This window comes from Pimephales promelas, chromosome 9 (genome assembly GCF_988280905.1).
Source record: "Pimephales promelas chromosome 9, fPimPro1.hap1.1, whole genome shotgun sequence".
In the NCBI taxonomy this organism is placed as follows: domain Eukaryota; kingdom Metazoa; phylum Chordata; class Actinopteri; order Cypriniformes; family Leuciscidae; genus Pimephales; species Pimephales promelas.
The window spans coordinates 21004169-21016883 of record NC_142777.1 but is presented as its reverse complement, the minus strand read 5'-3'; the positions used below and the strand labels follow the sequence as shown (position 1 = coordinate 21016883).

General features: G+C 35.4%; 1 protein-coding gene across 1 annotated transcript; it reads right to left on the bottom strand.

Moving 5' to 3' along the window:
• Positions 1-787: 787 nt before the first annotated feature.
• Positions 788-9547, bottom strand: mtmr7a (myotubularin related protein 7a). The gene is made up of 14 exons (XM_039665649.2): positions 9313-9547; positions 8451-8573; positions 8148-8310; positions 7281-7438; positions 7060-7188; positions 5277-5411; positions 5055-5187; positions 3935-4044; positions 3726-3851; positions 2770-2819; positions 2479-2679; positions 2247-2369; positions 1940-2066; positions 788-1789 (listed from the first exon to the last, which is right to left on the bottom strand). The coding sequence occupies exons 1-14, from the start codon at positions 9334-9336 to the stop codon at positions 1427-1429; spliced, it is 1965 nt and encodes a 654-aa protein (XP_039521583.2). The 5' UTR covers positions 9337-9547; the 3' UTR covers positions 788-1426.
• Between the last annotated feature and the right edge of the window lie 3168 nt (positions 9548-12715).

Here is a 12715-nt window from a genome sequence, read left to right as displayed (position 1 = left end):
CTATTAACCTAACATTTTTCAAGATACAAAACTTTTAAAGTTTGAATTCTTTTAAATAAATATATATATATTTTGTAAGGTGGTTGATTATGATTTCACTTTAGATTTCACTCAACTTTATTTGTGTAATGTTGCTGTTTGAGCATAAACAGCATCTGCAAAGTTATTACGCTCAAAGTTCAAAGAAAAGGGAGATAATATTACAAAAAGAAATGGCTTTTGAAGGACTACAACAAACAGTTAGTGATATCCCTAACCCTGGCAGGATATCACTAACCCTGATATCACTAACCCGAAAATTTACATGCCCCAAGACCCCCCCCCCCCCCCCCCCCCACTGGTGTGTATGAATGGTAGATTATCAAGCCAGAATATGCTAATTAATGATAGAATGACATTAATTAGCATATTGAGAATGACATTAATAATCATATTCTTTCCTTTGTCTGACTCTTTCCCTTTTCTAATTTCAGTTTGAACATAAAAGTCTCTTCAAAATATCTTCTTATCACTCATTCAGGTTAATGAGAAAATGTTCATTTTGGGTAAACTATGGTTTTAGTTATTTTCAGAATTTCATGTTTTGTAGTAGGCTATTTCTCTCAGAATATTTTAGAATGAATTATGTTTGTAAATGTTGTGATCTGTCTTGCAATAAAAAAACAACAACTCTAAGGGATAAACACATTGGTTTCACTTAAGTAAAATAATATTCATTTAGTGGATGTATATGTGTGTGTGTGTGTGTGTGTGTGTGTGTGTATAAATAAATCACAATCAACCATTGTTTAGAGACCAAAAAAAGAGCAAACTTTTTATATGGGTCTAAACTGACCAAAATATGAATTGTCTCCATTCTTTAAAATTATTTGCAATAACATAAATTTTCTTAAATTACCAAAAGCACAATGTAATAAATATCACATCATGTAATACATTTCACATCATGTAACAAGTATATATATATATATATATATAAAAAAAATCTGCATTTAATACAACCTATCTTATTTGGTATGGTTTATTTTGAATCTTTGAAATTGTTTTCAAACATTTGCCAGGCCTAAGCACAAAGATATTGTCATATTAATTTCACAACAAACTGAAGTTTAACGTATGTATTCACATTATTCAAGTGCATAAAGTGCAAAAAAATTAAATGAGAATTTATTGTTCATGTATTTAATCTTTTGAAAGATTTCATGCGAATGTGAAATTATAAATATATTCTAGAATAAAATATCACTCTTTACATAGTACACCCATAATACACTTTCAGACAGAAAGACATGCTTCTGTAGTGCCATACACATGAGACATGTCCACAATGTCCAAGATCTTTGCATAATTTGAAATGCCCACACTCTTATCTTGATCACATACTTAGATGCTATAGCTTTCTCATTTCGCAAACTGTTGCATTTGTTCATGCTCTGTTGGGGCCAGTCTCATCTGAGTCAGGATCCTTCACACTGTCCTCACTTGGCAAGGACTCTTCACCAGAAGAATGGGAGCTGAAATCCGCCACTCCTGACTCCTGGTCACTATTGTCAGCATCAGAGCATTTTGGTTTGTCTCCAAACAGGTTCAGCTCTGCACTCTCTCTCTCTCCTTGTTGTAAGGTGAAAACATTGGGAGCAGCACCTATAAAGCCATCAATGTAATCCTGAGGAGTATTGACCATGCCTGCATCTAAAGGTAAAGACCAAAGCGTCTCTTGTTTGTCGTCCAACAGACCCTTCTGCATGTAAAGTGTTTTTGCACGCTCCTTACCCAGAACAGCCAGTTTCTGCAAAGGTAAAATATTTGATCACTAAAGTTAAAATGGCAAACATTGTGTGAATAAAAATTCTGCACCAAGACAACATGGTCTTTGCACAATTTTATTGTAATTCACAAGATGATAAAAAACTAATATGGCAAATTTCTGATGTTGTACCTGCTCATAGACAGCCAGTTCTTCCTCAAGTTGCTGTGTTTCCTCTTTCATAGTCATCAAACAATCCAGCTCAGACTGACGTGGGTGCAACTCACGATCAAACCGATTATACAGTCTTCTCCAGTATCTAAACAGTTTTTGGTTAAACAAAAAAATAGCATATATGATTTAATTTCTTCGTTAAATTTTAAAAATGTTTTAAAATGCTTAGGACAAAAAAAAAAAAACTGCATGAGAAAGAATCAAGAAAGGGAACAATTGTCAGGTCAAAATAGGGGAAAAAAACTGTTTACATATTCTGACATACTTAAAACAGAAGGGGGCAGTACTGGGCCTTAGAAGTCCCTGATCGGGTTTATACAGAGGGTTCATGAAGTCCAGTTTGTTCTCCCACAAATGAGGCCATATGGAATGGGTTTTCTCTTTGATGCTACAGAAGAAAAAAAAACATGCAGAAAATTTTGACATCTACTATACCCCAAATTTTAACAAAAAAAATCAAGTTTTTCATTCATGTCTCAAATACACAGGGCAATTACCACAGATCTTTCCTCTCCTTCTGGCTGTTACAAATGAAGTTGCCATAGTGACAGGAGTAAATGTGGTTGTGGATGCTGATTAGAAACTTCTCATTGTACTCAAAAGAACAGGGAAACTGATCCATGAACTGCCGTACACATTCCAGGAACTGGTCTATAACAGGTGACACTTCCTTGGCTTCTCCATCTAGATGACCACATCTGAAACGCCATGAAGTAAATTACATTTAGAATGATCAATCGCATCTAGTACATCAGAAAACCTGAGTGAATTTTAAGATGAAGTCCAACCTGTGTGAAAACTTGTGTCCAAATGAAACCCAGTCTTTCTCAATCAGCACCTACACATAAAAAAACAGGGTTTTACTTACACTATTGTTAAAACAATTGGACTCAGTCAGACTTTGTTTTAAAGAAATGAATACTTATATTAAGCAAGGAAACATTAAATTGATCAAAAGTGGCCATAAACTCATAACCCATTTTAAATAAACACTGTTCTTTTATATTAACCAGAATATTGAGCTATATTAGGTTTCCACAAAAACAGTTTTTGTAGGTTACATTTTTAATATATATTAAAATAGAAAACAATTATTTTAATTTGCAATATTTCAATATTTTACATGTATTTCAATAATTGATGCAGTCCTGGTGAGCATAAGATACTTCTTTCAAAAACACTAAGGCATTTTGTAGTAGTAGTGCACTTGAGAACAGTTTAAAGGTAAAATGTCAATTTCCGATGTTAAAATTCTTTATATCCCAGTTCCATAAGCAGAGAACTAGAAGTAATTTATAAACTGACTTCTTCAAAAAAGTGCCTACACTGTAGCACTAGCAGAACATCGATCTATTTGTTTAGCTGATCAATAAAAGGCAGAGGAACAGCACGTGAAACCTGTTTGAAAACATGCAATATTTTTGCAATTCCGTTTGATGGTACTTGTGCATCTGCACAGACTTGCTGCTAGTGTATCAGGAAATGAGATGGTATTCCCAGACAGACTTAATCTGTGCTAGAAATTCTGTTTTTCTTTTAATATTGACCCCATATGAAGGTAAATTTCTAAGTAAGAGATGATTCTCTAAACTGAGCTCTGCTATTGAATGAAACCTCTCCAGCAGAGATCCAGCTTGAGTCGATCCTTGTGATTAAATGGGCAAGACTCATGGGCAGCTTCTTACAGTTACGCATCTTCTTACACGGTGAACTCAGTGACTTGAATGAAAAATGTGCCATTTACCATGAGTCCCTTGAGGGTCCTGTAGTAGGGGTCCAGAAGCACACTGGCCACAGAGCAAACCTGAGCCGTCCTATCCCAGCCATCAGAGCAATGAACCAGGACACTGACCCCTTCCTCTGCCACGGCCTGTGTGCGTGTCACGCAAGAACATTAAATCAGTACCGGAGCAAGAGATCATGCATGGGCTGACTCTCAAAAACATCTTTTACTTTAGATATGAAGATTCCAGCTTCCATGATCGATTTGATATGTCTTAACCAGTCTGAATTTTCAAGCCCCAAGAGAAATTCTCTCATGGTGGGAGAACGCAGTGCTGAAACTAAAAAAAGAAAAGAAAAAAAAGACACTTTGAGAAGATCCAGACAAGTTTATATACGATCCTGTGAAAAGACGATGATGAAAACCAGGAGCTTTATTGAGAATTTACAGTAGGGAAATTATTTAGAATTTTAAAGTGCTCAATATTTACTTTGGATTTGCAAAGAAAGCTAGTGACTAACAAAAGTGTCCTCTGTGAGTGTCCTCTTTATTTTTGTTACTTGAAATATGCACTGCTAATAAATTGACTTGACAGTTCTGTCTTATGGCTCATTAGTTATTATGACAACCAAATAAATGTGTATTTCTATAAGTGGCATTGATTCTTTTTCTCCAAACCAACATAAACATTCCCTGTGAGCACTGTAAGCTTTGATGTCAACAGTTCAAATGTGATAAGAGTATTTAAGGGCTGGTGACGTCCCATGAGAACACTCCAGATGACAGCTGCTGAAGCCAATATACTGACAAACCCACTCACTCTTGGTGGCAGAGACCAAATTGACTCTATATCTAGCAAGAATCAAGCATGCTGTAATGAGATCTCAAACAGTCTCTACTGGAAGCCTACAAGATTATTCGACCAGATGACTCCCTAATGCTTTACGGGTCAAAAAGCTATCACACGCAGTGCCGCTATTATTTCTTCAACACTAGAAGATATCATTCTCACGCCCTCCTTTTCTCAATCAGGGGAAAAAGGTCCCCAATCGTCAAGTCAACAAAACTAAAATAGGCGAGGAATAAAAGCCAGATGGATTCAAAACACCCCTACTACACTATCTGCTTTGCCAAGAAACTCTCCTCCTGTGGTACAATCTACAGCTTCACTGCAGAACATCTTTATTATAGATGATAAAACACTAAGTGGTCTTTAAGATCTGCCATAAAATTGAAGGGGAGCTGTGATATACTGGTTCAAGCTGGTTCAACAGAAGGATCTTTGGATCTAATACACTGGTTATTACGGGTCAATTCATTTTCTCACTTAATAAGATTTGGAGACAATACCCTCTATGAGTTTCTGCAGACTGTTCCTCATCACATGGATGTTTTCAATGCCGATGAACTGGAATTTAATGTTGCAGTAGTTGTCCTCATTTTCGTAGCCTTTGCCCGCAGCTCGGTTTGCCATTGCGTTTAGCTGGAAATACACGAGATTCTCGCATACAGTGTCTTTTATGTGTAATTCTGATATTGGATCCACCGTATACTGATATTAAGTGGACTGACCTTGGGTCTGGTGTCCACAACATACATGAATCTGCTGCCAGGATTAGACTTCATGATGGCCTGCAGCATTTGCTCATCCTCCAGGCAGCGAGCACTGAAGCCAGAAAGAGGCTGACTGCTGCGACATATTGTGGCCTAAAGAAAAGACATCAAGTGTGTTGGTGTTTGCATATGTTGGCATACTGCGGTGTCAAGATCAGACATGACCTAAAAACACTGAAAACTACTCATTAGTTCTTCATATTAGTGTAGGACAAGACTAAGTGGTTCAGTGTTTATTTTAGTGTGCAATGAACATTTTGATGCATGAAAATATATTGTATATAATATAATATATATTTTAGTATGTATACAAATCCATAATTAAATGTAATTCATTAAAAAATACATTCAATAAACTAGTCTAGTAAAAATGCAAATATCATCTGACCTGAAAGTAATTCCCAGCTTGATTCTTTTATGCTCAATATATAAATTCAGCTTCAAGAATAAAGGGAAAGGTATAGAAGCTTGTTTCCACCATGGAATACAAAAAGAGAGAGAGAGAAAAAAAGGTAATTGCTGTAATTTTTATCTCACAATTTAGACTTTTTTTTCTCACAATAGCGAGTTTACATTTTTTTCTTCGAGAAAAAAAAGACAGAACTCGCACTTTCAAGAAAAAAATGTCAGAATTACGAGTTTATATCAATTCGGAATTTTAACTTCTATTCTCAGGATTGTGAGATATAAATTCACTATTACAAGTTATAAAGTTCAAATCTGAAGGAAAATTACTGACTTTTTTTCTAAGATTTGTGAGTTTATATCTCACAATTCTGACTTATATATATATATAATTTCTTTGCATATAATTCTGAGAAAAGAATTACATTGAAATGTGAACTGAGAAGAAGTCAGAATTGTGAGATGAAAAATAAAAAAAAACATTAAAACATTATTCAGTGGCGGAAACAAACTTCCATAGAAAGGAAACCTGGGCTAAAGCAATATATTATTTTATTAACATGTATAAAATTATACATTTCAATTTGAATAATTTTAAAATCAAAATTATATTCTAATAAGTTAAATAAAGCTATCGCACTGCCTCAGGGTAATTTCCAGCCTGATTATTTCAAAATTGATTAATAAATGAAACTTAAACAACAAAAGATCAATGTTCTCTCAGTGGAATGGGTATTTCATGAGAATTTGGCCCTGGCTTCATATAACTCTGAGCTTGCAATATTACATATTTAGACACTGTTCTAATCATATTTTGGGGTTAACGAACCATGAATGGGGGATATTAAACTGAAACTGACTCCTTAGGGCCTCAAAATTATGATCCTTATGTGGAGGTCACAAGCTTCTCCATGTGGTTTGAATTCATGTGCCCAAAAGAAAACACAGAGACTTCAAGGGGAATATTTGACCTTAATGAAATGTCTTTTAACAGAGTGCCGAGCCCAAGAGGGTACAGAGGGGGCTTGATCGTGCTTTTAAAATATCCATTATTTTGGAATTCAAAAAACAAAACAAGCACTTTCTTTGTAAAGAAATCATACCAAGCTGGAGTTTTATGCTAAATCAAGATGCATCACATTTATCGTTATTCTTGAGGGGTTTTTTTTTACCGAGCACTCAAGTCTCAAGAACACTATGTTCTTGAACTCACATCCTCAGTCTGATGACAAAGTATTTGGCAGGCAAGGACATGAAAGAAAGAATCAAATTCTCCACAGCTTCATTAAAACGGGCCGATGATTAGAGGGAATATGCCAGATGGATATAGACTTACATGATTTTCCTTGCAGTAGTATGACAACGTGGGAAATCGACCTCTGCTACGAAACTTAGAGCTCCCTACGATGACAGGGAGGGTGACGGATTTAGGCACAAACAAGTCAGATGGGTAAGTATCACACACCTGTGTCACAAAAAGAAAAGTTGTAAAAAAAAAAAACAACTAAACAATATAATGATTGTGTTTACATAGTGCTGGTGGAGTGCTGGACTAACTCTGTACTCTCGGTTGATGGGGGTGACATGCCACTGTTTATTTGGAAGTCCCATCCGACTGTATTCAGCCTTCATATCTAAAAAGTCCCATGAACGCTCCCGTTCAGCTTTGTCAGCATTCGGATTGAAGGAAAAACAATACAACTCTTCATATTTTTCTGCAAGACAAGGGGAAAACAACATGACAAAAGGTCATTGTACACTGAAATATAGAAAAGTGTATTGAAGAATTAATTTATAATAATAATAATAATTTATTTTGAACATTATGACCCAGTTTTACTGACAGATTAGGCCAGGATTAGGGCTTAGTTCAATTTAAAAAAAACAAAACAATGGCAGTGACATTTTCTAAGATATTTGAGTGCAATTTTAGTCTGGGACTAGGCTTAAGCCTTGTCTGTGAAACCGGGGTATATTAAACATACAAATGCTGATTTGTCTGCAACAATATTTCAATAACAAGTTGTGTCCCAAATGCACTTATACCAGGGGTGTCCAAACTCGGTCCTGTAGAGTTTAGCTCACCCTTGCTTCAACACACCTGACTTAGAAGTTTCTAGTATGCCTGGCAAGACTTTGATTATCTAGTTCAGGTGTTTATTTTGGGTTGAAGCTAAACTCTGCAGGACAACGGCACTCCAGGACCAATGTTGCCTATTCATCCACTAAGTACTCAACCGTGTAGTGCGGGGCTGGGCAACTCGGGCACCCGAGTTTTCCTGCATTGTTTATCTTCAAGCCCGACCAAAAACACCAAAACCAGCTAATCAATGTCTTCAGGATTACTTAAAAGCTACATTCAGGGGAGTTTGAATAAGGTTAGAGCTAAACTCTGCAGGAAGAAATGTATGCAAATTGACCCACCTTGTCTAGACAGACGTGAAAGTGAAATGTAAACATCATGGCAGTCGGTCTCTTGAGGAATAATAAACTGTATGACCTGAAAGTTCTTGCAGTGGATTAATAAAGGGTATCCACTCTGAGATGCTTTATGCCTTACAACATTATACACTAAACTGTGCAGAACCTGTGAAAAACAAACATACTGTGTCAGTTATTGTACTTATAAGACGGGTTAAGATGGCAGTACATTTTTAGAGCACAAAAACACTAATGATGATTAACTGAAAATATCAATGGCATATATTTGACTTGTCAAGCACTTACCCACAGTTCATTTCTGTTCTCAGATCCTTTACCTACAAAGATAGTGTGTGTGGCTGTCAGGTAGAGCGTGCCCACTTGAGTTCTTCGAGAGGAACTTCTATCCACTAACCAGACATTTTCAACCTGCAAAACCAAGTTATTTAGACCAGGTGTTTTCTGTCATATACCCCCATGATCATCCTCATGTGAGGAACTCCCATCGTAAAATATATAAAAAAATCATCTATTTTATATATTTTATATATATGGTCCATTTATACACAGTAGAAATTAATTTTAAATCTATAATATTTATTTTTCCAAAGTTACATTATTATTATTTTTTGTACTCACTATAGTAATGCACTGATTTTTTGCTTGTTTAATTTTGATTTATAATAATGAGAATTCTTAATATATTTAATAGATTAATACCTAACTAATTAATCCCTAATCACATTTTTCACTTGTGGGCTGTGGCCTCCTGGGGATCCCTGGGACTCCAATTTGAAAACCTCTGAATTAATTAGTGATGCTGCACTATACCATACCACTGACATATTAGTGAGCATCCCTCTGCCCCGTGGTGATGCTGTGTTTAAATCATCTACGATCAACTGACACACAATAGCAAAACTCATTCCTAATGTGTCAGTAATTTCTTTTAAATTAGAAGTGATCTGATATAGGCCTTTACTCTTTTCCCTCTTTAGCACATTTTGTCTCAGTGACTGTGCTGAGTTTATTTATTCCAATTAATGAATCAATTTACAAGAATAAAACCTCAAATTACAAATGATGAAACATGTGGAAGCAATACGTGGAGATATGTGGTTCATGGCATGTAAAGGGACTCATTGTATCATGGATGCTGGACATTTACCTTTGGCATTTTGATGTGCTCCATCTCTGACCACTCTGGCGCGTGCAGCTTATCGGGGTACGGAAATACTTCTTAGTGTCATGCTGAACGAGTGTTATTGTGTTAATTTAAACACAATAATATTTGAAGTATTATTATAAACGCTGCGCTTCTTTTAATCCGGGTTGATGGGGATGTGGCTCCTCCCGTCATCTGTGGTGATTCACCGTCTATGGTTTGTCTCTGCGCTGCTGCGCCCAGTGCGTGGCCCGCTGCGGGGTCCTAAAGCCCGTTCAAAACACTTTTCATCGTGATTTTAGCTAAAAGAGATAATTATCACTGGTATTATTATCACAAAGATAATCATCACTGGTATCATGTTTAATTCCAGAGGTGAGGTTTGAAATCCAGGATACAAACGACCAGGGGCGTCGGAAGCAAAAAAAAAATGTGGGTCGGTCATCCTTCAGAATTTTTTTTTCTTTTTTTTTTTTTTACTAGATAAAATAAGTGCAAAATTGTCGTTAATACAATTAAACTATAGGTACTCCACCTTGATGAACCCCCCTAAGAAAAGTAGGTGGACCTCTATTTCCAGGGGCGTTTCTAGGTTTCAAAAACTTCAGGGGCTGAACCCAAAACATCAGGGGCTGGGGTGGGGAATAAGATAGCATGATTCGATACAGAGAATAATGCATATTGCAGGCCTATATGCAGCGGCAGACTGGCATCCCTGGCACTGTAACCATACCAGCCCACATTACCAGACAGTCACATACATTCAAAGGTGAGGAAGTTATGGGGGTTCGGGGGCATACTCCCCCGAGAAAATTTGGATTTCTAAGACCTACATGTGTGCATTTTAGGGTGTTTAAAGGTAATAAAAATGGTATAACAATAGCTTTAAAAGTATGTCAGTGGGCACTGGCAGTAGCATAAAAGATGACAGATTCTTAAATATGAGAATGAGGATAAATGTTGAAATGAATGATCCACGCTTGGATGCAAATGCAGAATGTTTCTGCTTATTGTTGACAATACACAATCCATATTCCTAAAAGGAATGGCCTTAATGAGAAATCTTTCAAGGATTATTTTGCATAGCCTAGATGAATTTCAATCAAACACCAGTGCAATCTTTTTGTGTCCAGACGAAAATGAGCAATTTATATATTAGCATTAAAGATTGGTTTCAGCAACTTGTTTCTTTCTAAGGTTAGATAATCAATTTTTTTGGCACTAATCTGTTAAGTTAAAGTTAAATTGTTCACTCATAAAGACACAAGTCACTTGTCGCCACCTACTGACTTACTTAATAATGCAAGTTGGGCAAACACAGACAAGCAAATTGTGAAAAGGCTGATACTGGTGAAATATTTGAACACATTCGAGGACCATACAAATATACTTAAAAATGTTATACTAAATATATATTTATAAATATATTTTTACTAAATATATATTTATACTAATGAATTGAGCTTATAGTTTATGTAATTAGCAAATAACATCTGTGTTAAATAGTAATATATTATAATAATGTTAATCAAGCTGACTAAATCACATGACTGCGATGTTAATTCTCCATTTTCAGTGTATGTTTTATTAAAAAAAAACGCCGATTAAAAGCAGTATAAGCTCGCGAGATGAAAAGTGACATCGGTTACAATAGCTAAAGTTAGACAGAAACGTTGATGCTAGCGATATGATTTCCTAACCTGAAATAAGATAGGAGTTAAAGGGTGTATTGGATGGGCTTTTATTGTGGGTTTGGTTTTATTTGTTGGAAAAATAAATATAGAAATATAATTTGACACAAGAGGACAATATATTTTCCAATGTGGACTATTTAGGCTGCTTCATTAAAAATGTGACATTTAGACGTTTTCTTCGGCGTGGATCCAGGCAAATGAATCCTTTTCACCTTGAAATTAATAAATGTTTTTTTTTTTTTGCTTTTTTTTTTTGCTTTTTAAATAATAGACCATTTCTCAGTGATCGTCAATAAAAGAAAATTCCATTTTTCTCGGTTTAATGAAAACCAATAGGTTGTGATGGTAAGTTTTAATCCTACCTAGTTTTGTAAATGCAAAGACAGACACTAACTAAAAGAGGTTCAAATTTTTCTCTGTTTAATTGCACCCTGAATATGGAGCTTTTAATTTTGAACTCTCAAAGTGCACCAGACTGCTGAATTTAACATTACAGAACACAAAATTTTCTTACGGGGGAGCGTGCCCCCGAACCCCCCTAGAGAAATAGACAGGCGCGTCGTTAGCGTTGGGCTTTAACGCATATTTGTCTTTGACATCTTTGTATGGCTATTTTCGCTGTCCTTTTAGACTCTTTGATAGTGCCATTTTCTCTCACCAGCTTAAATGTTAACATCACTCTACACACGACAAAATAGCGTAGCCTACCTCCAGCAGGCAAACAATAAAAAAATGTAGGCCTAGTTTAGTATGCAAGAATGCCAAGGAATAATTATATGTTTAAAAGTAGTCTAAGTCAAATAATTATTTTAATAAGTTGGACTCCATTGTGTAACAAGCAAAATAACCCTTTGATGCGCAAGCTATGGATACCCCTTCTAATGCGCAACATGGGTCTAAAAAAGACCCGTATTCATTTCCTATGTTATTTCAGTGATGGCTGAGTGTTTTCTTTGCTGAATCTTTAAAATATATGTATTTTATAATTTGTTATTCCAGGTAGGCTATTCATTAAATATCTTGTTTAATAATTTAATTTAATAACTTTAATAATTCAATAATTTTTTGATAGCCTATACTGTCTGGCTATCATGAAAAAAATATGCATTATGAAGCAAAAAATACACCAGAGACCACAGACTAAGTTCTTAAGGTCATTTTCAACAATTAGTGTCAGTTTCAAAACACATTCTATAAGAACGGACACTTCCAGTTATTGTCTATTGGCTGAGCTGTGTTCGTTGCCATTTAATGCTTTGTAACCACAGAAAGTTGAAAGTCATAATAAAATGAGACAATTTTTTTTATTGAACACAAAGCACAGGGGATACATCAAGTAGAAAAATAGATAAAATTAAAAAAAAAAAAAAAACATTATGCACAAAGACGACGTAAGCAAGGCAGTACAAAAGGGACCGTTCAATAAACAAACAAAAAAAAAACAAACAAAAAAAAGATCACGAAACAAGCACATCAATACAGGAGGTGATTTACAAAGAAACCATAATTTTTTTAAGCAACAAAGTAGTTTTAGCAGCTTTCTTTTTAGCTGATAAACAAAGAGAGTCGCAAAATAATTTTAAATCAACACAAAAAAGTTTAAAGTTGGGCTTAGATTCAGTTACTTTACATTTATGAAGATGAAATTCACCGCATAAAGTAAGCAGCTTTAATCTGTCATCCATCTCCTTTGACCCCGAGTCCCAAGTCAA

What these genes read in the sequence shown, in the direction of transcription:
- mtmr7a (XM_039665649.2), bottom strand. Translation starts at nt 9,336, where the DNA reads ATGGAGCACATCAAAATGCCAAAG. An exon ending in TTGTGGACACCAGACCCAAG is followed by an intron (nt 5,188 to 5,276) that starts GTCAGTCCACTT and finishes GTGTATTTCCAG; the next exon opens with CTAAACGCAATGGCAAACCG. An exon ending in AAGGAGAGGAAAGATCTGTG is followed by an intron (nt 2,370 to 2,478) that starts GTAATTGCCCTG and finishes TTTCTTCTGTAG; the next exon opens with CATCAAAGAGAAAACCCATT.